Source organism: Charadrius vociferus, unplaced genomic scaffold (assembly GCF_000708025.1).
Source record: "Charadrius vociferus isolate BGI_N301 unplaced genomic scaffold, ASM70802v2 scaffold312, whole genome shotgun sequence".
In the NCBI taxonomy this organism is placed as follows: domain Eukaryota; kingdom Metazoa; phylum Chordata; class Aves; order Charadriiformes; family Charadriidae; genus Charadrius; species Charadrius vociferus.
In genome coordinates this window covers 168756-196081 of record NW_009647214.1, presented here as the reverse complement: position 1 = coordinate 196081, position 27326 = coordinate 168756, and the positions used below count along the sequence as shown (strand labels likewise).

Below are 27326 nucleotides of genomic sequence, written 5' to 3'. Positions count from 1 at the left end.
TTTCTTACGGAAGAATACAGCAAGCAACAGTATAGATAAAATAAACCACAACGACTGAGACAAAATGAAAGACAGAAAACCCTGTTCCTTGTATACATAAAACGTCTATTCCAGGAAATACCAGCAGTTACAGATTACAGAAAGTGCAGAAGCTGGAAAGTCCAATTATACGCTACCTAGATTTTTAAACAGTTTTTAGAAATGTGAGATGGTTTATCATGTATGTGTTTTATAAAAGCTCTTCTATTTCTACCGCACCTGCCATTTTAAGATCTGAAATGGGAAACTTCAGGACAAAATCATAGAATTGTGGAATAATTTACACCAGAAATAGCTTGGGACCTTTCCAGAGGTCTCTAGTTGAACTCTCTGCTCAAAAGAATCCAGTTAGACCAAGTGGCTCAGGACCTTGAGCAGTCAGGTTTGGAATATCTCCCAACTTGGAGACTTCCTCAAGCTCTCTGGCCAGCCAGTTTCAATCTTTGATCAGAATGTTTTTCCCCAATTACGTATCAGTCCAAAACACTGTCCTTTACCTCACGGCCTATCACCATGCACATCAAAGCTGGGTCTGGCTCCATCTCCTCCATATCCTGCTATTAGTTAGTTGTAGACAGCAATAAAGTTTCCCTTTAGCCTCCTCTTTTTCAGGATAAACAAGCTCTGGTCCCCTAGACTTTTGTCATATGTCACACGAGCTCTACTGTTGTTGTGGGTTACTGCATCCCACATTTGCTTTTGTTGAACTTCATGAGGTTCTCATCAGCCCATTTCTCCAGTCTATCAACAAAGTCCTTCTGAACAGCAGGCCTGCTTTCCAGAGATTTGACTGCTCTGGTATCATGATTCAGTATTTATTTAAAGCAGTAAGAATTACTGCTTTTATTTGGCTTGTAAGATCCAACAGCTAATTGTTTCTGAGTTTAACACATAAAGAGAAAGAAATGCTTCCGGAAAATGCAGTACAAGGGGAGGCAACTACCCTGCTCAGGAGGAGATGTCCTATGCTCACTTTAATTCCTTTCATGTTAATTTACATGGAAAGCTGATAAAACTAAAATCACTTTGCCATGCATACTTTGTATTCTTCATTGTACATGTGTTCTCATTCTTCATCTTAGTACTAAAACGGTATCTCCTCTACGAATCTGCCATAGGATCCTATTTTAGGGATAGTCTAAGTGTCAGGTTACAAGTGTAGTTCTATCAGATTGAGCTTTGAAACCAAAAATGCTGCTATTTCTAATATAACTCTTACTCAATAAGAAGCAATGTCTTTACTATTAGATTATCTTAACGACCTTCACCTTAGGCAACAGGCCATTTGACTTTCCTAACGACATCTGAACTCCAGTGTGAACGCAGGCGGGAAGGCTTGGCCCCTGGTGGCTTTGCAAATGGGAATGAAAGATGACAACACTTGAACTTCGCAACTGGGTAATATGTAATCAAAACTTGTGACGTGCTAGCTTTTAGACTGGGACTTACTCAAAGAAGGATAGTGGTATATAGATAGTGACTATTGAGTGAATGAAGTGATTCTCGATTTTTTGCTTAAGTGCCTGCGACAAATGTTCACAAAATCCTATCTGAATTCAATCAACTACCATGGGCAATATAGAGCAGAAGCTAGCAAAATGACCTCTTTACTTCTGAGGAGAAAAATTGCACTAGGTTTGGCTAATGTGGTAGTCAGAAGGAAAAAGGAAAAACAAAACCCCAAATGCAGAACAAAAGGAGAAAAGCAAAGATCAAATATACGTAAGGAGGAACAGAACAAATCCCCATTTAGCCCCGGCTCCAACAGTAGCTAGCTGCAAAGGCTTACAGATAGTGTAAGTACAAGACAAGCTTATAATAATTATTTTCCTGAATAGTCGTACAGCACCCAGTGATCTGTAGCTCAAGCACTTCCTTAACCAAATACAACATCTTTGTATTCAATAGATTTTTTTTTCCCATTACATTGTGCAATTCAATAGATCTGAGCTCATTTTGGTTATATTTAGCTGGAGCGCAGCCTGAAAATGACTTTCAGTGCTCCTCTATATTGTCTGTATGCTACAAAGTGTGGATGGAAAGGCTCTGATGACACACAGCTTGCTCACTCTGCTATCAGAGGGTCAATGCTAATTTAAAAGAAAGAGATTCTTAGTACTTTTGGAGAAGGTATTTGCATGGCTGACCCATGAGCCTGATTAAAAGTAGGTTTTGGTTCCTGGCTGGAGTCTAGCACTGAGAAAGGCATTGTTATTCCCTTAGTGAATATACAGAGTAAGGAGTGGAAAAAAGGGGTTTCTGTGCCATACTTGTCATATCTAGAAATAGCAGATAAATGAACCTGTAGATAAATTAAGTTGGCACTGCTTCAGAATGAGAAGCATGCATCAGCCTCCTATGGATGAAGCAGGAAAAAATCCTTTCCTCGATACTGATTTGTGAATGTTCTCACCTATCTTAAATCCAGGACCTTGTCTGTTAAATCTCAGCACCCTCCCTTCTGCAGTAGTTGAAATAAAAGAACACCATCAACCCCTTTCTATTTCATGCCATAGGGAACCTTCCTCTATTGTCTTCATTTGTTAGAAGATCTTATTTTCTTCCACACAAAGCTTTTTGTGATATGAATCCTTCAATAGAAGGAGAGAGAAATTCAGGAGCGCACACTGAAGCTTGGTTGAAGAATGGCTGATGACCCAAGGCGCTCCTGCACCACGGAGCTTTGCAGATGGGAGAGAAAGAAGCGGGTGGTTGGGAAGCTTTCTGCCAAAAATACAAGATCTCTGTGCCAAGGTTTCAGTCTCACTCTTCACCATAGTGTCAGAAAATCTCTTCCTTGCAACAGGGGAGAAGTGGTAATGTCACAGAGTAGTACCGTATTTGAAATTTTTACATAATTTTCATTCGTGTTACAACTCTGAGGAGACCTTATTGCAGCCTTCCAGTACCTAAAGGGGCCTACAGGAGAGCTGGGGAAGGACTTTTTACTGGGGCATGTAGTGACAGGACGAGGGGAAATGGCTGGAAGAGGGCAGGTTTAGATTAAACATTAGGAAGAAGTTTTTCACTTTAAGGGTGGTAAGGCACTGGAACAGGTTGCCCAGAGAGGCTGTTGAGGCCCCATCCCTGGAGGTGTTGAAGGCCAGGCTGGACGTGGCCTTGGGCAACCTGGTCTAGTGGGAGGTATCCCTGCCCATGGCAGGGGGGTTGGAACTCGATGATCCAACCTTCCAACCTAAACTATTCTGATTCTATGATTCTAACTCCATAGATTTTTCTTTTGAGTTTTGCGAATCCTGTGCAAAACAGTCTTGAAAATGGTTTTAGGCAAGTAAATAATTTTTTCAGGAAAGCTTGAGACGTTAAAACTGGTCTCAGTATAGGCCCTGTTAAGAACTTCCCCAAGAAATAAACTGGGTTTTTTTATTCATTCAGAACGGACTTAAATATTAGGCTAATGGGGATTAACAGATAAGTAATTTCACAGAATCACAGAATGGTCAGGGTTGGAAGGAACCTCTGGAGATCATCTAGTCAACCCGCCCCCGCCAGAGCAGGGTCACCTACAACAGGTTGCACAGGACGGCGTCCAGGCGGGGTTTGAATGTCTCCAGGAGACTCCACAACCTCTCTGGGCAGCCTGTTCCAGTGCTCCACTACCCTTAAAGTAAAGAAGTTCCTCCTCGTGTTAAGATGGAACTTCCTATGTTCAAGCTTGTGCCCATTACCCCTCGTCCTATCACTGGGCACCACTGAAAAAAGACTGCTCCCATCCCCCTGGCACCCTCCCTTTAAGTATTTGTAAGCATTAATAAGATCCCCGCTACATGAAGGTGCAAAGACCTGAAAAAACAACTTTTTTTTCTCCCCAAAGCATCTGAATTCCATCCTGTCTTATAGAAAAGGTTTGCATTATCGCACCTCTACACAACCTCGGAAATACAAATCCCTATCAGAACTGATTTGTTTAATTACTTTAAAGTATGACAGCAATTTCAATAACACGCTACCAATGGGACCTTTGTCAGATTTCAGCATCATTCCCAATTATCCAGAGTTTAAATAAACAATAACTGTCTTGTGAGTACCAATAGGTGGTGCCTAGTACATCAAAGCAACAAACATGTTAAACACAAGATCACAAATAAACACAGTATTAAAAAAAAACTTAGAAGAAAAATGTTTCTTTACTCTTACACTTGGCTCCTAATCAAATGCTCCATGAAAATACTGTTTATACGTATGTGTGTCCACATTTTATTATAGATATAAATAATATGTATATAAAGTTTCCTTTCCCAAAGCTAAGTTAAAAACAGTCATTTGGGTGTCAAAAATACAAAATACAAGAGCCTAGAATCTTCCTCTTCCTCAGAAGAAACAAACAGTGGCAAAAAAAAACCCGTCAAAGAACTAAAAGACATAAAAGCAAATAACACCTTGTCCTCCCAGCAAAACTGCCTAAATTTGCAGTATGAGCAATGTCCACTAAAATGCTCTAAAACCAACAATATTTTACCAGGACTGAGGACTCAGACAAATAGCACACTTTATGTAACCATAGCAATCAACCCCAATGTGAGAAAACCTTAATAATCTTAGATTTGTAGCAGTGTAAAAAGTCTGTATTACTGGCTATAACAAGAAATCTGTTCCACTTCATAGCTTTTTCCCATTCCAACGAGAATGACACAATATTTACAGACGTATAGAAAATAATGAAAAACTGTTTCTGTTTATTTTCTGTTTATTTTTAACCAATTCAACCATTACCCAAGAGAAATAGTGTTTTCCCAGTATCCCAAACATTCCCAAGCAATGTGTAATCAGAGAAACCATTAATACCAGCAGGCTTATTTTCATACCCAATAATGGTTCCAAACGCTTTGATGCCCAGACAGCTAATTTACAGTTGAGATGCTACTAGTTGAGCTATCTTTGCACTCATCTGGAAACGCTGGAGTGATGCAGTGAAATTAATTCCCTCTATATTTGGATCCCTAACTTTGGTAATGTATGTTTTGCAATATTGAAAAAACATCACCTAGGGAATAAAGGTTTTTTCCTTGATTGATATTTCGTCTATGTTCTTTTTAATCTTTGCATCTATGTATATCAAAAGAAGTAGACAGTATATAGGGAGCTGGTGTTGACCTTATAGTCTATTAGAGATCATCATGACACTCTTTTTTTCATATCATCAAGGTGCCACTGCATACACAGAACTTCGGTCTCCAAAAAGAACCACCCTGGAGGCACCAGAAGTACTTTTCCTAACATCTGATGAATTCCACTCAAATGTGACTTAAATATTTGGTTTTGGAAAAGAAAAAAAAAATGAAAGAATGAGCATTTTTCTCTCCGACCCAAGACATGAACTTCCCCCTGGATTGGTTGTCTCTCATGTCTGAACACAGAAGCTGGCCTAAGTTACTGGGATATTTAAACTTTTAGGCAAGTACAGTTAAGTGAAATTCAGCTCAACTTGTGGTAGTGATGCACCGAGCTCTCAAAGCAGCTTAAGGGGGTGGGAGAAGTAGATCCTGGGTTTTTTTCATCACTGTCCCAGGAATCTAGTGTCCTTGGGCAGGAACTTCCCCATTCCTATTTGAGTACCTTAATCATTATAAATCCCTTTTCAAATTCAAGACAACTTCCCCTTATTTGGCCTGGACATACAGGTGAGGATCATACTGGTTTACACTTAAGGTTGCAATTATTTAGTCCACACAAGAATGTATTGTAAGACAGAAGGTTTTTAATGCTATGGCTTCCCCTTCTTTGTCATATCACTGGGATCCCTTTGCCCACATTTGACAATGTTGGGTAAAGAATACGGAACTTTATTTTTTACCACCTTTTTTCAAAACTTGATGTCTTAAAACTTAAGTCTATAACTTGAGTTCCTGGTGTAAATGATGTAATATTAGAAAGTTGCAATTCTGTATGTGGACCAGCACAAGATAAATGGATGACAGATCCGCAAGAGTGTTTTTTAAAGACAGCACAAAAATCCAACAGGGATTACACTTCTGTTCTCAAGTGAACCTGAGCAGCCATAGGTAGTTGTAGGCATATATACTCCATCCCTTCACCAGCTCCCCCAAACTCAAGCCTTCTCCACTTTCTTATCTCAGTCTTTCAGCCTCCACTCCCTACATATGGCCATGATAGAACCAGAATGGTCACTGACAACACAGAGAAATTCCCTGCAAGATAAATACATCCAGAGGAGCCTACAGAGCTGTGCTGCTCACTGTAAAGAAGATAGATACAAACATTTGATCAGCTGCGTAACTCCCTAAACTCCACTACTGCCTGTGTCTCCAGTAATTACAGTAGGAGATGAGATGCTTAGCTAACATGCAAAAACCCCAATGAAATTTAAACATTTTCATCTGTAGCCAAATCTTACCCCGAGATGTATTCTTTCATAGGGTGTAGCTGTTAAAATTGAAGAAGGGTTACTGCTTATAAACTGTGATTCTAAAAATTAATACTTTATTAGATTTGGGCACAATATTGTGAGATAACAGAAGTCACCGCTCAACTAAATGCAAAGATTCTGTCCCAAAATACAGCTTCTGTTGACAAAGATCTGAAACCAGTGAGAAAGTTAAAAACTATTCTTTCTGAAGAAAAATAAGTTTATCATAAAAATTATATAGCAAAAAAGCTGTGCTCTGAGGAACAATGCTCTGATGCTTAGTAACATAAAACTTCTTAGTTTGTCCTCTGGCATGCAGTTTCCATTAAGTATGTGTTGTCTGTACGACAGCACTAAGCTTTCCATATGGACTTTAAATCAAATTCTAGTTCGTTATAGATAAACCCTGCATGAACAGATACTCCCTAAAGAGTAATGACCCCACACACCACTTACACTGGCGTAATTTTCACCAGTGAAATGAGCACAGTAGTACTAAAAGGTCTCTGAGCTCTTTCTAAATCATTTCCTGCTTATTTAGTTCGTACATCTTTTCCAAATTAGTACCATGAATTTGAGTACTTTAACACCATCTTTCAGATCCTGCTTGAACAGAAGAGCTCACAGTTTGTTTTTCTGAATTATCCCACCAAACTTTAGCTATCTCGACTAAAAGACACCAGGTCCATGCCCTATCTCCAAGGGTATCAGCATGGAGCAACCTGTGTCCATGCTCCTGTTCTCCAAGCCTCCCAAACAGAGCGGCCACATCCAAACCATGCCACAGAGAGAGCTCCTGGCCCAGGCTGCCTCCCAAACCATGCCCAGGAATTGTTTGGGACAATGCTAGCTGGCTCAGGACAAAGTGTTTACGCTCAAGAGTTGATGATCATATTCCAGTAGGAAGGAATCTTCTTGGTCACTATCTAATTTACTACTATATGCCAAGCCTGCCTTATTTCTATGATTGAAGATTGAACTTCCAGAATCACAGAATCATAGAATGGTTTCGGCTGGAAGGGACCTTTAAGATCATCTAGTCCAACCTCCCTGCCATGGGCAGGGACACCTCCCACCAGACCAGGTTGCTCAAAGCTCCATCCAGCCTGGCCTTGAACACCTTCCAGGGATGGGGCATCCACAGCTTCTCTGGGCAACCTGTTCCAGTGCCTCACCACCCTCACAGTGAAAAGTTTCTTCCTAATACCTAAATCTACCATCTTCCAGTTTGAAGCCATTCCCCCTTTTCCTACCACTACATGCCCTTTAAAATGTCCCTCTCCAGCTTTCTTGTAGGTGCCCTTCAGATACTGGAAGGCTGCCATGAAGTCTCTCCAGATCTTTCTCTTCTCCTCAACTGAACCACCCCAACTCTCTCAGCCTCTCCTCATCGGAGAGGTGCTCCAGCCCTCTGATCATGTTCTTGGCCTCCTCTGGACCTGCTCCAACAGGTCCACGTCCTTCTTCTGTTGAAATATAAGAATATGGCTCCTTGTATCTCAAGGTGCATCTAGGTGTGTTTAGGTGTGTTTGACAGACACAAATTAATTGTGTCTGAACACAGACAAAAATTAAATGGGAGTGATTTAACCTCATGTGAACAAAGGGTGTATTCCCAACACACTTTATTGCAATTTACCATGTTTTGCACAGGGCCCACTGCATTTCTGTGAGCTTTGTACAGAAGCCTCCTAATGAACAGCATGGGAAAAATCACATCCACAATAAACTTCCCAGAACAATAATATGTATCTGCCGTTTTTAAATACCTAACGTAATTCATAGGGCAGTACGCCGTAAAGAACCACAAGCTTCTGCCAATCCCTTTCTGTAGCCATGTAACTTCGTTTTACCATTTTTCTGGCACCGGACCTGTTTTTAAGGTAATGTATTCTTCTAGGGAAGTTAATTTCTCTCTGCTGTTTATTCAAACTTGCAATGTACTATGAAAGCATTACGGCAGCTACTGCAACTGAGTTATTGCCACATATCATCTGAGTGTTGGAAATATATTCCTAAATCAGCAGTCAGAGTGACAGATGTATGGTGTTTCTCTTAATCCTGGGGGAACAAAAGTGAAACAGAGCATTCACAGCGTGATGCTCTACACATTCCTTTGTATGTCAATTCAGGTTTCTGACGGGAAGACTTTTTCCTGGTGGGGGAGGTGGAACTATAAAACAAATTATAAAAAAAAGTATATTTACAGAATGAGACAGGAGTCCTCTTTGCAATGATGCTGACAAAAGTATTAGCGTAGCTATAGCTGATTTTAATAACAAGACATGGTAAATTTGACAGTGGTTCTGATATGAAAATTTAGCAGAACTCCCGTTACCATTCACAAAATCACAGCGGAACCTGCAGCTGGTTTCACTGTTGAATGGGTCACCTGAGAGGTTCAGAGTAGCAACGTAAGGACGCAAACCTGCATCTCTACCCAACATGCAAAATAAGGAAAAATGCCAAGATTTTCAATGAGCATGCACCCTCTCCCCACAGCCATATCCCACAGGAGTCCCAACTTTCCCCTCTAAATGATTTTTAAGAGAGAGGAAAGCAAAATTGCAAACCACTTGTAAGGTGTTATTTCTCATGGATTCTGTCATAGAAGAGGCAATAGAAGGGAAATTGAATTCCCGCACACCGCCAGCTGTGGTTACTCCAGAGCCTACCCTGTACAATAAAAACAGGGTGTTAGGGAGATCATCATTAGATTTTATTCCCAAGATACTGTCACCTGTTATGCAGACAACTTCTGCGATCCGGAGAGCTCTCCTTCACAGGCACAGTTCAATCATGTTCATGAACTGGAATAGTTTATTCCATCTCTAAGTGTTCTTACTCTGAGGAGCGGCGTTTCACTGGTGTTTTACTGCTGTCTTAGGAGGGCAAAATACTAACTGTTACGAAGTGAGACAGGGGTGCTATTCCGGTTTTTATTTTGTTTTGATTCTGCCAATACAGTTGGCCGATCTGCCACTATTCCTCGCTATTATTGAAGTTTTTATAGTAAGTCATGATCACAATGTGTTGATACTATAATTACGTATTATGACACAGCAATGTGAATTTTGTTCTTAATTTTCTTCTGCATTTTAAGAGTATTCAACTTTCCTTTGCACATTGTGATTATTACTGTTCTAGAGGTAGTTCCTTTGCTTCAAATTAAAACCACAAGATACATCGATAAATTCCACATACAATCCTAGAAGATTGTCCTTTCTTTTTAATACGACAGCATTAGTGCATGTTTTTCAGTCAAACGTGTAGAATGGTTTGTTCTCCTCTAGTGATGTCTGAAGGTGGCTCGGAGCTTTGCTTACTCCTCCGTGGTACAAACACAGAATAGGCCTCACAGAACAGCGAGCGATCTCATGAAGTCTTAGCTCTAATTTTACAAAATGTTTTAAAAGAAATGAGTATAAACAATATTTGCTTTTTGTATCATAACTGAAACCATACTGCTAAACAATCATATCCTGTTTAGCCCATAATGACATCAGAAATATATGTTTATCATCTGCTCTGGACAACTTAGCATGATTTTGGCCCAAGGCAAAGTGGAACTGAAATCACTTACAGTTGTCCAAACCAAGATAACCACACATTTCTGAGGTAATTGATACCTAAAAGCAACACTGCCTTTAGATCACAGTCCGTGATTTAAGTATACTAATTCCTTAAAGAACGCTGTTAGAATTTTTAAAGTGTCTATTGGATTTCCTCCAAAACTTTGCATGGATTAAACAATCTACCGCACAAAGAAAACGTGATACACGAGCTTAGCCCATCCACTAACAACTCTTCCTTTAGGAATGGATCGCATTTCCTACTGTCTTTGATTCCTTTACACCCACCTCAAAGTGACAACAAAATCCCAAACAAAACAAAGCCAGAAATACGTCAAACATTTTGAATAGCGTCTGTCAACCAGTCTTCCATGTTTTGTCATTAGTTTTAAAAACTAGTAAGAAAGAAAATACATAGTACTTACTTCATACCTGTATATAATACATGGATCTATTCTAAAATAAGTAAATCTTGATTTTTGTCTTTTTTTTTAAACATGGAAAAAGATTAAGACTTCACAAAAAGTAGAGCAATAGAGAGAATTACTTTATATATATACACACACACACACACAAACACACACACACACACACAAACACACATCCCCCAGTTCATGAATCATAGTCTAGTGAGAAAAAACAAAACATGCAGTCAGATGAAAGATAAATATTTGATTACAGGAACACATTCTGTGACAGACAAACAGAGTCAGATTTGTCCTTGCCTAGGACAGGGAACTTCATACTTCTAGCAACTTGTGTAGTTTTTTAGACTGAAAAAATTTGATACTGGAATGACAGAAGACAATGTAAAATCAAGCACGTAACCCACTCATTCAGAACAGTGCTGTTACGTATTTTTGTGTGTACAAGCTCAAACGATTTGCCTGCCTTTATGCAAAACATAACATTTTGCATCAATAAATAAATAAGAGAGCAAAGAAAAGAAACGAAACCATCGGTTTCCAAAATACAAACAGGGGTTGGGAACAACTGCTCTATGACACTTATTTTCAGTTGGGGAGAAATGGGACTTGTTCCTAGCCAAATTCTTAGAGAGAAAGGATTCTTGATTAGATTTTGAGTAATTGCAGTGGGGAGAAGGTAGGGGACACAGGACTGGGAAAATCCTAGTTCTGAAAAGAGGCTCCAGTAAGAAGAAAAAATGAGACTTACAACTAAGGCAGGATAAAAATCGGGTTATTTCTTAGAATTTTCCATGAAATCCCCAAAGTGAAATGAGGCCGTAATAGTCAAATATTAAATACACAAATATTACCGAATGCATCAGCCACCTCAGCATAGAAAAGAAAATCAAAGCAATATATCAAGCTCCTACCACTGAAAGGGTATAAAAAGCATTCTAAAAATAGCAAGTTTCCAACAGCCACATACACTGTACTACTGACTAAAAAAGACAGAAATTGGCCCAAACACTAGTGTGGAACTGTGAGCATGCTCCTGGCAAAATTTTGCCTTTGACTTCCAGTTGCCCACGCAAGACATGAGGAGGAATTGAGCATGAACAGAGGCCACGGACTGTTCTCCATATTTGCTCTGGACAGGGCTACCAAAAAAAACAGGGTTAAGCCTATCCACCTACAGAAAATTTAGCCAGAGGGACTCAAGTGAGACCATGTCACCCGCCTTCAGGGCCAGAGAAATGGCCCTGCCCTGGTTCGTTGGTTAGTACAGACACAGCCTTTGCATTTTATAAATACTTCAGAGTAAACAACATTCAAGAAGATGCTCTTCTGATACAGAGGACACAGGGTCGATAAGACATGTAAGGTCCTTGATCTATGCATAAGATCTTTTAAATATATATATATATGGTCTTATATAAGATCTATAACTTGCTACGATGTAGTATCTTGTGCCAATATAGCTAAACCTCAGAGAAACTGTGTAAAACTGGTATCCAAACCATCATTCCACTAACTTCCATGACAACACAGCTATACTGCTTCTTGATCCCAGGCTAGCTTTTTGAGAGCAATATGGTACTGCATTCTGTACTGTATACATAATTTTTTATAAGTACATAGACGAAAAAATAGCAGGATGGAGAGAAGAGCATATACTGAAGCATGTTTGCACAGAATATTTTAATTTTATCTGTAAGCTGTGTTACATGAAAAGAGTCCTCAAATGCTATTGAAACAATTTTCTAATATGAAAAACAAAAAAGAAAAAAAAAAACAATTGTGAAAAATGCATGTGAAACATTTATAAATAGAATCTGCTCTCTACAGGAAGGAAACACAAATACATGGCAGACAGAAAGATTCATAACTGCTCTTTTGTAATCTTCCTTCTCAGCTTGCGTGCTTAGATATCAGCAAACATTTGAGGGAATAGGAAAAATATGGAAATAGGATTCCTTTAGACCATCCGGGCAAAAGGAAAAAACATGCAACAATGATATAATATGCAGTACGAAAAAGGCCTCAGACCAGCATGACGTATGAAATATTTCCGTTTTCTCTGCTGGAGCTGGGTAAAAGAAAAGAATTACCTCCATCCGCTCTTGTTTGACATCATCAATCTCATCATCTTCAAACATGGCTAAGAGCTCTCCAGTCTGGTCAATGGAGTTGAGAAAGTCTTGAGCAAGCTTCTGCCGTTTGTTGGTGTTATTACTGTTGAATTTATCTTCACAAAAGTAAGAAAAGAACAACAAACTGAAGTTATTTGGCTTCTCCAAACATCAACCGATGTCCCTAGGAGGGACATGTTTTAGAATCAGACGCACTATGCAGAAAGGGCCCTGTTCTTACTGTCCTCCTCATATAAGTTGTGCTACCTGCCCGAGGTGATGTCACTGCTGTGCTGCAGTAGCGCCATCGTAAAAAAATCACCTTTAGTGTTTTCTAGGATAACCTAGTGTTTTTTTGTAATCTACAGAAACCTAGTCTACTGCTCATATATCATTATTTCTCACTGAAGGATCCACAGTGGACAGAGCTGTAGAAGAACAGCTGTAACAGGTTGCCCAGGGAAGCTGTGGCTGCCCCATCCCTGGAGGTGTTCAAGGCCAGGTTGGACGGGGCTTGGAGCAACCTGGTCTGGTGGGAGGTGTCCCTGCCCATGTTGCGGGGGTTGGAACCAGATGATCTTTAACGTCCCTTCCAGCCCAAACCATTCTATGATTAAACTACCCTTCTCTGGTTGCACAAAAACCTCACTCGTAGAATGGAATATATAGAGGAAATGTTCTTTCCTGAAAGTAGGCAGAACAACCTCATTACCTACAACCTAAAGCAAACCATAACACAAACATTAAGACACAGCTCCACAGGTGATGGACCATTGCTCTACAGTAAGACCTAGAGAACCCTGGCAAGGTGATGGCTGCTGTTCAAAACAGAATAGCAGCTATAAAGACATTAGCTTCAAATAAAAAAAAATAATGGCTTCAATTACTAAAGCCTACCAGAAAATGCAATCTTTAATTCCCAGATGAACTGTGTTTAGGAAGCACTTCATGAGCATCTAAATGGCTTACGAATATTGTTTATTTGTTTTAAATAGTGACACAGACTTAAGCATTAAAAAAACCCAAAGCTGTCAGGTAAGAAGCCATACTGCCAGATTGTTTGTGAGAAAAAATATTTTCATGTGTGGTGGAAATAAAATGCCACAGGCAAACTAAATCTCAAATGAGTTGATAAAAACTCATCCACAGATTGAACAAGAAGTACAATGTTTACCCAACATCAATGTGGATGCTCAAAGGAAACAAACACAAAGAATTCTTTGTAAGGGAAAAAAGAATAAATAAAAGGCTCTGAGAAACAAAGTAAGTTAAATACAAAAAGTTGTGTATGGACATTGCTAGATGTTATAAAGTATGGCAAGGTTTTGATTTGCTAAGGTAAGTTTTAACTTAACCTTTTACAAAGGAATTGTTAATTTTTCTATTAATGTAAATCAACAAAACTTTGTAACAGCAAATTATATGGCATAAATTAACATATTTTACATTCAAAGAGCTTTTCCTTTAAGTCCATTGGTTATAAAATCTGTCACTTGCTCACGGAATGGGGAAACAAAAGTGTTTCCCATTCTTTAAACTACAGATTCAAAGTATAACATGTTAAACCGCACTGAAAACAAGTCCAGGTCATATATTAGTATTCAGTGACTTCAGATTATGTTGTTTTTTTTAAAAACACGTCAAAACCCTTTGATAATAATTTAACAAATGCCCATTCAATTGCACATGGTAGCTGCTGCATTTAAATTACACATGCTGAAATCAATTAGCCTCCTAATCGGCACCAGTTTCTTACTTCAACAGAGCTCTGACATTAAGCAGTCTTACTTATAATCTGGATGGTAGATGCAAATAATTACTTTTGAAGTATTTCAAATGGAAAAGAAGAGATTTAAACCAAATTACTCTGAAGACAATAATTTTTGTGTCTTTAACTATTAAGTAAACCAGTAATATTTTGCTTTGAGCTGTTCAGCGCATTTATAAAATATCAAGCCTCCCCCAAATTAAGAAATTCATTTTTTCTACCTTCAAGGAGGTCATCTTCTTCTATTCCTTTGACAATTTTAGACTTGTAGTCTCGAAAAAACATGTATTTAAGTAGCCTTCTAAGCTTCTTCTAAGAGAAAAAAACCACATTTATATTAATAAGTATTATATAGTCATTTTTTATTTAGACTTTATAACACAAACCCATAGAAATGTGTAATACTTTACTCTGTAAATATAATTTTTAAAATGTTCATAATTTTTGATTCTGCAGAAAATCCATACATAGAAAGTACATCGAGGTCAGTAGCAATTCCACATTAAATATTATTTATTTGAGCTCCTTGGTACTTTGCTTGCCAACTGTGAGACAGAAATGGGTTTAACTTTCAGAAAGCAGAAATTCGGAAATCAGGCTTTAAGGAACTCCAAAATCTTTGCTTAGTTTGGAAATTCAAACCTACAAATGCAGGTTTTCATGAACTTTGACATCCATGTTGATCACTGTGTTCAGTATAGCCTTATGGACCATATCAGATAAAGAAACTGCAATTGGTTTTCACGTTTTAGTGTTTTTTAATTTTGATATGGTTTTGGTCATTAGGTTTCACCTATCAACTGAGGAAAGAAAACAGAGGGGAGAGAAAAAGGGGTGGGAAAAGGGGGAACTAAGGAAGAAAAGAAGAGAAAGGAAGAGTAAATACTATTCATAAAAATAGTTGGTAGTATCTTCATAATTCTGAAATTTGAAGAAAGAAAATAAATTTAATCTTCATATGGAAAATCGTTTGTTGTTTTTTTTTTTAAATTAATGACCTGCTCTAATTATTATCCAGAGAAAGCAAGACCATCCCTAAATTTGGAGAATTTAGTGAGATAAAATGCAGAAAAATATTATAAAGGAAAAATCATGACAGGATTTACTGACAGCCTAGATGACAAAAATGTAATGGTCACATTATCAAATGTCACATCTACACCCTGCATAACTAGGATACAATTAGAATGACTGATTTTTAATAAAAGGATAAGGATCAATATTTATAGTTTTATTAAGGAATTGCTTTGAGCTCTGAGGTACAGTACCTACCCTAAAGCTAGTGAAAAAATCTATTTATAATTGAAGTGACCAGAAAAAATGAGAATTAGTTAAAATGTTATGCAATTATTGTACGGTGCACAATACAAATGCAGAGCAGCTATACTTTTAAATAAAGCTATTCATGATGATGGGCTCCTTTCACATAGGTTAAGCAAACACTTTAAAACACGATAAGCAGCTTATTACGTAAAGTAAGAAAATTCTGTTTCATTACTGTACCTTATCTTTGCGCATTAAGAACAGGAGATCTTCGGCAGAGATGACTCGAGCTCCTCGCAGCTGAGAAACTTCAGCTGCTTGCTGCAACTAAAATAAATTAATAAATTAGGATGGCTGTTTCTGTGTTAAAACATTTATTCACTAGGGTTTGTTTTAAATAAGTTCATATAATATTTTGCATGGTTGTGCGCAGCAAAATACAAGCTATGCGCTCAAACACAAGCAGGGACTCTCAAAGGTGTCACTCACTCGGTTCTTGCTAGCCAAGAAGTGAATAACAATTTTAGGAAAAGACTGAAAGACTTTTGAGAAATCTCAAGCAAAAGCTTTTTTGTTTATATTTAAAATGATTGCTTTTAAAAAGTGCTACATCCCTTTTTTTCTTTCCTTGCACCACATTAGCCCAGAAAATGAACATATAATTCTCTCAGGCAATGTAAAAATGCCAAATTCTTGCCATAGCACTTTATCTGCAACTGTGGAAGGGTGGCTGATCCCTCTCACAATTTTTAGAATAACAAATATTAATTTTAAACAGCTTACCTAAGTATTTTTTGAAAGAAACTCTACCCTTACTTGACTTATCATTAGTAGAAACCGGACCCACATGAAGAACCTTTTTAGGCATATTCTTTTTTCACTTGAGAGAAACAAAATTGATTGATAGGAAACACTGACTCTATTAATAACATAACTGGAAAAACCTGACTAAGTTTTGACCCTATTAATAAAGCAATTCGAAAAAAACAGGCCATTCAGATATGGAAGAGATAAAGATAGGATTGCACAACGAACACCACAAAAATCGATAAGGGGTGGCCAAAGGAGCGTGAAGCAAAGAACTGTCCCCACCTCCGTCGCAACAATACCTCTAAAGACCCCAAACACCTCAAACTGGGCTGCAAAGAACAAAAATCTGTTGGTAAGGGATTAAGCATGTCAGCCTTGGATTCACCTTCAATATGTCCAGGAAATTGAGCTACTTTATGCACAAATAGATTATATCGAAACCAGGACAAGATTATCAAACTACAGGGCTAAGGAGGTTCAACCCAAAGGCAGAAGAGAAGTCTACAGGATTTGCTCCTTTCACCTCACCAAAGGCTATTTGGTTCTGGCTTAAGATGATGCGGTAGAGTAGGTGGGATAGAAAGGATGCTTCACAGCATGGAATACACCTTATCCTCTAAATTCAAAAACATTGTCCAAAAGGCAAGATTTAATCATAATTTCTTTGCCCTCATCCTTGTTAACAATGTGACAGACGGACTGACAGTAAGCACAGTACAAACGTTATCAAAAGGAGAGACGCCTGAAAAAGTCTTGATATTAAAACTCATACACACCTGTAACACAATCGATAAACAGAATTTTAATTTATTTTCAAATATATCTATATTCTTCTTTCAGAAATGCATTAATGCACCTGAAAATAATTTAAAGAAATCCTATCCTTCATACTCACACCAGCAATGGTTTCACTCAGTATCACTGGCTGAATAAGTATATTATTAATCTGAGCTCCCATGCTGCTATGACTTGAAATAGGCCTATTCAGAAGTTAAAAAGATCAACAAAAACAGTAGCTGTTTCTAATATCCAAAGGACGGGCGGGGGGGGACGGGGGTGGGGAGGGAGATTTTCCTTTTGGCAAGTGTTCAGTGGGCAAAAGATTCAGTCCATAAATCATAATACTGGACTGCATTAATTTTTTTCCACACTAATCACATGCATACAAAACGTTAACTGTATCTCGTATGCACAACACAAAACATACTGCGCGAAGAGTTTCAGATTTTCCCCTCGAAACCCTCTCTTGGCCCTTGCAATCACAAAGACCAGAGAGATTTCAGGAATTCAGAAGTCACAGTAATATAATCTTACTTGAAAAATGTAAGAATGTGAAAAACGATAGTTCTATTTTTTGGCGTAAGCGAAACTGTTTCTTATTCTGATTAGTTTGAGGGCACACAAGCTACTTATATTTCTAACATAAAATATAAAGAGCTGGATAAAAATAAATTTAACCAAGAACGAGCCAATATTCATCTCTGGTGTAAATCTATTGCAGTTAATGGATTTATGCCAAGGCTGTCTTTGGCCCCACTAAGCTTAAAAGTGTTACAAAGCCTGACCTTAGCATGGCGATAACACAACACAGCTTTTCCAAATATCATATAAAACAATGGCAGAAATATCCAACGCGAAAGTATGCTCTAGTTCCCTAACACACACAGAACCTTAATGACAATCTTGGAAGTCCCTTCCAACCCAAACCATTCTGTGATTCTATAAGACATGAATTTTTTTTCACCGTAACATTCAGACATGTTAATTTCTGCATGTAGCTGAAATACCTTATTTTTCCAAATGATGAACACATGACAACATCATCTAAAGCAAAGATTGTGCGCAAGCTGCTTACAGGAACCTCCTGATGAAGTAAGGGAGAGTAAGGAGAGGCCAAATTCGCGTCCCATTTGCATCTAAGTAAAGCCTGAATAATACTGTTTAGTTTAATGGAGTTATTCTAGGCTAAACGCAAGATCAAAATCTGGAATAATATTCTCAGTTTCTACCAAAACAATGAAAACTTTATTCTCATATTGCCTCGACTTTTGCATCTATTTTATTTTAAGGAATGAACACACAGCATTTAATTTCTTTGGCTTAAAGAAAGCAAAATACGAAAATAATTACTTCCTGTACGGTTATAAAATATGGATTATTTATCCAAACAGACCATAATGAGTTCTGCATTGGTACACATATTTACCTGGGAAACCAGGATATGCTCAGGTAAATATGTATCCAAGCAATTAAAAAAAAATTACGTACCGCACAGCTGAGGTTTGGGGGGGAAGATGTATTTATAGTTTTAACACACATATAATTGACTCATTCAAACCACAACACGAGTGCCTCGCTATAATTAGTATTATAACAAACTGTCTTATTTGACTGTCCCAGAGTTGCCATTAATATGCAATAAGCCCCGACTCCTTAATTTCCGGAGCTCAAGGCCTTGTTGAGTCATTACTGCGGCCGCATTACGTGATGAAGGGGGACTTCAGGAAGCCATACCCAAGAAACGATCCATCTCCGAGCACCCGAGCATTTGTCATTCTAGAAAAGCAATTTTCAGCTACGCAACCTTGAAGTCGGGAGGTCTTTCACCTTTCGCTGCAGTGGAAGCACAGGGAGTTTTCACTTTGTGAGCAGCAGGTCTGCTGCCTGCGACTCCAGATCATAGGCGTGATATAAATACCGCAATAGCTTATCATATATGAGGCTACTATATGGCAACATTGGAGATACGGCAAGAATTTGCCACCATCTCCCTTCTCCGAGCCTCTGATATCCAGTGCTAGTCACAGAAGTTGGGGGAGGAGCGGTTCCAACATACTCACTGTCTTTTCCTGATTTTTTTAAATCATTAAAATTATTTAGTCCACATTACAAAACACTTTGGGATCATCTTGAAGAACAGCAAACAATCCAAACAACTTAGCTTTTTAAAGAAAAAACAGACTGAATATCCTAATACCAGCAAAAAATATTTGAGACCTCAGAGTCTGAATAAATTTTTTATTACAGCCAAATTATGAACCCCTAAAAGTGAAGTTTAAATAACGGAAGTGTTGAAATGACTTTAACTATAGGTGCGCAAATAGCTCTGTTAATAATTAGGAGTTTATGAAAAATAAGTTTATTTTACAATTTTTCACATTACAAAGAAGGTAGTATGTACAGTAACTATATTTTAAAGTCTAAGAAGAAATGGCTGGGGAATAATATTTTAAAATGTAATCACTGGTTTAATGATTTTATGAAGTTAACTTTCTTGGCAGGATGAACTGAAGTTTGTTAACGGTCACCTTACGGCTATTTTCTTTTTGCAACTTCTGCAAATTATAGATTTGTTGAAAGGAGTATTCATTCTCCTGTGACAGAAGCACAGTTACTTCAATGGCACTGTCTGCTTTTTTTTTTTTTTCATAATTATTTTTTCTTCCACCACCTCCAAAGTCAACAATCACCGATACTTCTTCGACAAAAAAGTCTTGATGGACAAACAGACAAAAAGCGGGAAAACAAACATACTATGTTGTGACATAATCCTTCCAGTGAAACGGCAGGACAGAGTCGAAATGGTAATGTTTGCATGCCTTGAAACTGCTGGGAGCCAAGAATAATGCTTCAGGAGCTGTGATTTTGTTTTGATTATAGAGGAAAATTAGATCATAGTTCACCTGGCTGAATTTTTTTCTGAGGAAGGAAGGTTGTTTTGTTATTAAATATACATAAAAATGTCCTATTTTTTCATCTTTTCTAGATCAAAAGCATGCAACTATAAAAATACCAATAGAACATTCTGAATGTAGATATAGCGCCATAAAGTTATTCTAAACAGAGCATCCCAATACTTTTTTGAAGGCAGTTAAACTGTTTTTCACTTAAATCGTTCCATGTAATTTCTCACATGCTATTAATGCTGACACCTGAGCTTCTAATCCTAACATACAGAGCAAAAATACTGAATTTGTTTTCACAAGTCACCATAGGGATGTGCTTTACACAGTCAGCACCTCCTGAGAGGGTAATTACATCATGGAGTCCATTAGAGCATTCTAATAGGTAATGATTTAGGATGACCACACAAGGGTTAAACAGCATGACTAAATTGTCACAAGCTGTCAAAACCAAAAAACTTTAATCTGCAGATTAAAAGACAATTAATTTTCTTCTTATTAGGTATCTGTTTTCAAATCTAATATTTTCTTACTGAAGACCATTTAAAGTAACACCAGGTGATCACGTGTGACCTTGAGAAGATAAAGCTCTGCGTCCCATTTTGATGTTGGTTGGAAAAGACCTTTAAGATCGTCAAGTCCAACCACAAACATAACACTGCCAAGTCCACCACTAAACCATCAGCACCCCGTCTACCCGTCTTTTAAATACCTCCAGGTGTGACTCCACCACTTCCCTGGGCAGCCTGTTCCAATGCTTGACAATCCTCTCGGTGAAGAAATTTTTCTTCGTATCCAATCTAAACCACCCCTGGTGCAACTTGAGGTGGTTTCCTCTTGTCCAATCACTTGTTACCCGGGAGAAGAGACCAACCTCCCCCTCCCCACCACCTCCTTTCAAGTAGTTGTAGAGAGCGATAAGAGCAGCACTTTATTGCTTGACATATAGTGAATTTCATTCTGTACAGATCATGAGAATAAGAAAACATGAGTTCACACCCTACAGTCCCTGGCATTTAATGAGAACTTGTTTTCAAGTGAGTAACTTTTTATATATGTTTCTGAAAAAAAACCTTATTCTTTAGTGCCTGAAGCCAGATCGACTGCTTCAGCTTGACTTCTAGCAGGTGGCAACAGCTTTTGGTTCCCACAGCTCAGCCAGTCCGAAGAGCTGGATCTGGATACAGACAGTCTTCAGCCAGTTACTAGTAGCTGGAGAAGAATTATCCTAAAAGTATCTCTAGCAATAAGCAGGTTACATAAGGACACCTTCCCTTCGAAAGCATAAAGACTATGTCTACAGGTCCAATAGTCAACGACAGTTTTGACATCAGAGGTGACAAGCAGTTGATGTAAATTCAAGAAGTCAGACTGTTCTAACATGTATGGGAGAAAACAGCCCTGTCCTCAGCTGCCTTCAGATGGAAATTGTGTGAAAGCCAGTCCTACGAACTCCAATAAACAGCCCCACATCTCAGCCTGCACATTTTTAACCATATTGTAACCTGGTATTGAAGACCCCTACAGCTTAGAATGATGAAGAAGAGATATTTTGTTATTATTCCCATTTGCTTAAATGGAACATTTAATATAATTTTGGACATCACCGCCTCTCTTCATTCTACTGACAACCCATATACATCTTTTGATTACAGAAAAGATTGTAAGGTTTTTTTGGTTTTCATTTTTGTTTTTTAGCAACGCAGTATAATCCAAATAGAATAAATGCAACAAAAGAAGGTGCCTACTTATAGGGAGAGAAAATAGCAAGAGCAGAACACCCTGCAGCTTGCTTGAGCTGATATTCTTCATGCTACAAAGAAGATTCTTCTAAACATACAAGAAAAAAAAAATTCCAAAAAATGTACATAGCTTTTAGAAAACCATATGGACTCAGCCTGTGTAATGGAATGGGCTAAGAATAAAATGCACTGCGCTCCTGGAGCTCACCTATGGTGTACCCATAGTTTCACCCTACTGGACATCTCTGCAGCTGGAAGGGGAAGGCTTTCTACTAACCACTGTCATAAAATGGAACTAAACAATTCTAAGTTAAAGCACATAACCTTTCTTTAAAAAAAAAAAAAAAAGGATAAATACTTGATCAGAACAGGCCTAGCCACCCATGGCATCTTCAGACCTTACCCTACAATTCATCTCGGAGCAGTAGATTCCCAGAGAGCAGTTATTCATGGGGTTATTCTGCCACAGATGTGGGCATTTACCACATTTATGTCTATCTGATCCTCAAGTTTATCAAGCTCCCACTGGAATGAAGCTCTCCCAGTTGTCATCCACCCCCCAATTCAGTATTATCAACAAAGTTGTTGAACATACTCTGTGTCACCCGCCCAGGACGATGATGAAGACATATGGGCCTCGTTACTCCACTCTTTACCAATATCTAAGAGACTTAAATGTTGCTCCACAGGAGAAGGGAGGGGAAAAAATAGGTGAAACCCTTTTCTCATGTGTGGAATAATGCAATTTTCACAACGGATTCTGCATGTTTGTTCAGCTCCTTAAATACGGTGTAGTAACTCCTGCAGTTCAGTAGGAAGGAGATCACCAATCCCACCACTAACTGGGATTAAGGAAAGGTCTATACTTGTTTACTATCTCGTGCTCTATATTTTTTTTTATTTTTAGCAGGCATAATCATAGCTGAGCCCTACATTTGTTGATACTCGCAACCATTCTGGTTTAAAATATAAACAGGCACAGTTATTACAAAAATGGTAACTTATTTTTAAAGCCCAATAGGCCAGGCTCTGCTCCTGAAAGTGAAGATTTGCATCTATTGGAGATGGTGTGATTTTTAAAAATTATATTAAATACGGAAAATACATTTCCAAGTAAATAGCTAAATTAATACTGCTATTTTGCAAAAGAAGAGCTTTAAATCAAAGTTTCTTTTTTTTTTAATCTCTTCTTTATAAATAATTCAAGCTCAGCTTCTTAAATTAGAGCTTGTTTCATTTTCTGTCACACGGGGAAAAGAATTTAACGCATTTATGAACAATAACTACATTTCAACTTAAGATTCAGGCATGACTTTTTCCTGGTTTTTCCTTCTTTTACTTCTGATTCCAAAATCAACAATTTGGGCCAACATTTTATACCTGTAGTTCTTCTACTGTCCATAAAACAAAAGAAACCCTATTGCACGCTTGACTCTTATAGCAGGCAATACTGACTGAAGTGAAATTATACCAAGAACATTAAAACTATAAAGTCTCTAAATGCAGAAAAGTATTCAGACTCATTGAATTCAGTTTTAATATGGTCAGATAATTTGACGGCCACACGGACTTTGTTAATTGAAGATTTGGTGTAGTGCTGGAGATGGCCACGGCTGATGCTCTCTCCCACTGCCAGTGATGATTTACAGCAGGCAAGAAAACAAACTTGGAAACTTCTACTCTAGTTATTATTGTTACAGGGGAGAAAAAAATAAGCTTGACAAATATCATCGAAGGGGAAACGATGGAATAGTGTTCTCCAGAACGAGCAAGAGACCGTGAACAAAGCTTTGTGAAGTGTGAACTCTGTAGACATGAAAGATTCATTAGCCAATATGAAACTGAAAAACTCTCACGGCCAAACGCGCTCCAATCTCTGCAAACACATATCTGTTTGTGAAGAAGAGGAGCACAGAGGTCCTGTATAGACTGTCCATGTTCTAGGATTGTCTGGATATTCTAGACACTGAGGTAAATGGTGCCAACCCACTGTAAATCACTGGTAGCAAATTTTCCCTGCATCTAAACTAAATAAATGATAGTGTTTTGGAGGAAATCATAATAAAACTAACTAAGTTTGTATTCAAACTTTCACAATGACCATTTCCTTTTTACAGGAATCTTGCTATAGCTATTCCAAGTTGAGAATCTCAACTGTAGCTATTATTTCCATCTAAGTTACACCTTTGAATGCCTCTTTGGTACTAAAAGTTACTTTGAAAAAATAAAAATGTGCAATCTTTTCAGCAATAAATCCCTTCACATTCCTTTAGTAAAACAAAAAAGGCAATTAGAATTTACCCTTTTTAAGAACAGAAGATAATATTATTTTTGAATATTTAGTCTATTAACTGAGATTTATTCCTCTCCATCAATTATTTCTATTTCTTTTCTTTCTCCAATATTACTATGGCACGCAAACCAGCAGAGGTTTACATTATACCACAGCTTCCTGTCCTTTGGTTTCAAATCCCAGAAGAAACCACCATTCAGGATTATTGTTACGCAGTTTCCAATGCTACGAGCCGAAAAAAAGCCTGTTCTCTGTTGATTAAGAGACCACCTAATATAAACAGGCTTCTTTCTCTAATTGCTACAGAGCATCCTTACGTTGCTCGCACAGGAGAATAATCATTGCTTTATATTAGTTTCACCAGAACACTAAATAAATACTCTTCCTTTCCATATGACAGCAAATTGGAATCAGACTTCACCATTTGCCATAGGGAAAATAAGACATATATTTACCTATTCAATGCACAGAGATAAAGTGCTTTTAGAGCACGCCTCAGACTAATGAAAGAACTGCAAAGGAAGTATTATTTTGAAGAGCAGGTACCCATCAGCGCACTGAACATAGAGAAGACAAGACCTTGATTCTCTGGATGAACTGATCCCAAAGTCATTAAAAAAAATCCCTTTAAACACTTCAAAATGAAGGACAGAAACATACTTAAAAAAATTACATCCCTCAAAGGACATAGGCAAGACTTTGCTTTGAAAATTTCAACTAGGAGACAGAAGGAGAAAAAAAAGGTTCAATTAAAAATACAAAATGGAAATATTTTCCATTAGAAAGCTCTAAAATTATTCACAGCCCTGAATTATGTTCATACTTGGAAATACAGAGCTAGTGGTAGAAGAATTTATAAGATAAAATATTTCACCTTAAATCATTCACAGTGGTCTTTCTCCTAACTTTTTATTGCCATCTGCTCAAATGCACATGTCGACCAAGTAGGAGCTTCTCAATTTACATGGTGACTACAGCTAAATGCTACAGGATCGCTCAGATTAAACAGTGAGCCACAGAATACCTGTTAATGACTACTGGTTTAAATGGTTTTGGACGGCAGACAGACGATACGGGTGTCTGGGCATAAGGTAAATTGTACCGCCTGCAGAATTTTGACAGACAGGGAAGTGTCATCTTGCAAGATGTACCCAAATTATCAATAGAATGAGGAAACAAGAATAGAAAAAAAAGAGAAGAAGTGAAAAACATTTAGTTTTAACGCTTTTTCAACCACAATATATGCATGGAGTGTACATTATGACATTACAGAAACTCTCAGTCTGTTCAGTCATCTTTAATCTTAGGGAAAATCACTCGTCAATGGGGACAAGGTATAACCAGAATGTGTAATAAAATAGGAACTACTATGAAATTCTTCTCTTCTATCAGGAAATCTCTCTCCAGTTCATTTCAAAATGGCTTCAAAATCCTAAATCTATAGCACCTTTCTTCCAAGAATCTTCTAATCCAAGCTAAAAATAAACACAGAGGGAAACTTATGAAAGCAATAATCCCGGTCCAAGGTAGATCCATTTTCATGCAAAAGTAAGAGGAAAGGAAGTTCAAATTTTTGTATGTATGTGTTGGTTTGCTGCATTTTCTTTTTTATTTATATGAATTATAATTCTCAGAGCTTCAAAAAATACAAGGTAAATTGTATAGATGATAGCAGGAACATGACATATGTTCTCTTGGGAAGATGAAAGACAGAAAAAAGGAGGGAGCTCTTGCTCAGAGAAAAAAAAGAAAGCAACATGAAGGAGCATAAATGTAAAATCTGAACAACAGATATTTGTGCCTGAAAAAAGGCACTGATTTCCTAACTCTTATTTAATGTTCATTCTTAATTAACATTCATTTCCCAAGGACATAAGTTTCACATTACTTTAGCACGAAGAGAAAGAATCACTTTTAAGCCATGAAAAGGCTGGGGAAAAAAAAATAAACATGCCTTCTGAACATAATTTCCTCTTTATTGCTACTGCAAAGTTATGAAATGAAATCTATTATTTAATTACATTGGATCAAGCAACAGGAAGAGAAGGGAGTGTTTGAGTCACAACATCCCTGTAAGGATAAATTACTACACTTCCTCTCGCTAAAAGACAGTTTTAATGTACTGAAATTGTGCAAATGGTTAAAATCGAACTACTGGGAGGTAGGAAGATCTTCTTGCTAACATAAAAACCCCATAAGACGTACTCTGAAATTCTTAACAGAAATGTCGGTAACAATAGGGGAAAAACATAGCAACATTTCTGCCAGAACGTCAATAGTGTGAACATTATTACATGCATTTAGATTCTCTGCAGAATCTGAAGATAGTTTAAAAACTATACAATAGCTTCTGGGCCTGCTTTGTTTTATGCTTTGCATTGGAGATGTTTAGATAATCTATTATGAAAACTTCAAAATTTGTCTGCTATTACTACCAAACTTTTATTAGCCATAAGGGATTTCCCTTAGCTGTGCTTCAGTAATGTTTACTAGATCCTTCAAATTGAATGCAACTGTTGGAAAAGTTAAAGCATTTTATTTCTTAAGTATGTTCTTGGCATAAAAAAAATGGGAGGGCTTTAAGCTATAACGAAAAGATAGGCTGAATTCTAAAACGTTGGAATAGATAACTTGGCAATTGCTATGGAGTCCAAGAACTGGGATATGAACATGCAAATGCTGTGATCTTTTATATAATTTAAATTCACATTGACTTACGTCGAGATGCTCTGAAACAACCTTTCATGGAAATACAATCTTTTCTCAAAACTAGAACACACTAAAATATGAGGGCATTTCACAGATAATTTGAACAACAATGGAATATATCTTTGAAGATTTTCAGGAAAGCTACTCCTAAGCCTAAGGGCACTATGGGAGAAAGCATTTCTTTGAAAAAGCTCCCTTGGAGGCAACAGAGATGGATTTCCTCAGCCCATCAGAGACTGGAACTGACCTCTCAAGACTGCAGGATGGATGACATGAAGGGGGTGAGTATAAGCCATGACGTTTTTTGAGGAAAGACACAGAGAGGTTTTGAGAGGAATAAAGGAAACAGCATAGAAAAAGCTGTTTGCAGAAATTTTCTAGATCAAAGATTTTCACGGTGTCCTCCTAGTATTTGATCCATGGTTTACTTCTAAACTTCTAACACAGTCTATGAAAGGAGTCATAAAATAAAGCCTTTCAGCCATGTGGTGTCTCGCAGAACTCCATGATTCTTACGTTT

General features: G+C 37.7%; 1 protein-coding gene across 1 annotated transcript in view; it reads right to left on the bottom strand.

Annotated features, from left to right (window-relative positions):
* Positions 1-27326, bottom strand: part of SUPT3H (suppressor of Ty 3 homolog (S. cerevisiae)) — a gene marked incomplete at its 5' end in the record, with an annotated part of 89010 nt that overhangs the window by 26099 nt on the left and 35585 nt on the right. Inside the window, 3 exons of the mRNA XM_009895915.1 lie at positions 12518-12654; positions 14528-14618; positions 15810-15896. Of these exons, the coding sequence (XP_009894217.1) occupies positions 12518-12654; positions 14528-14618; positions 15810-15896 (315 nt within the window). The remainder of the gene's footprint in view (positions 1-12517; positions 12655-14527; positions 14619-15809; positions 15897-27326) is intronic.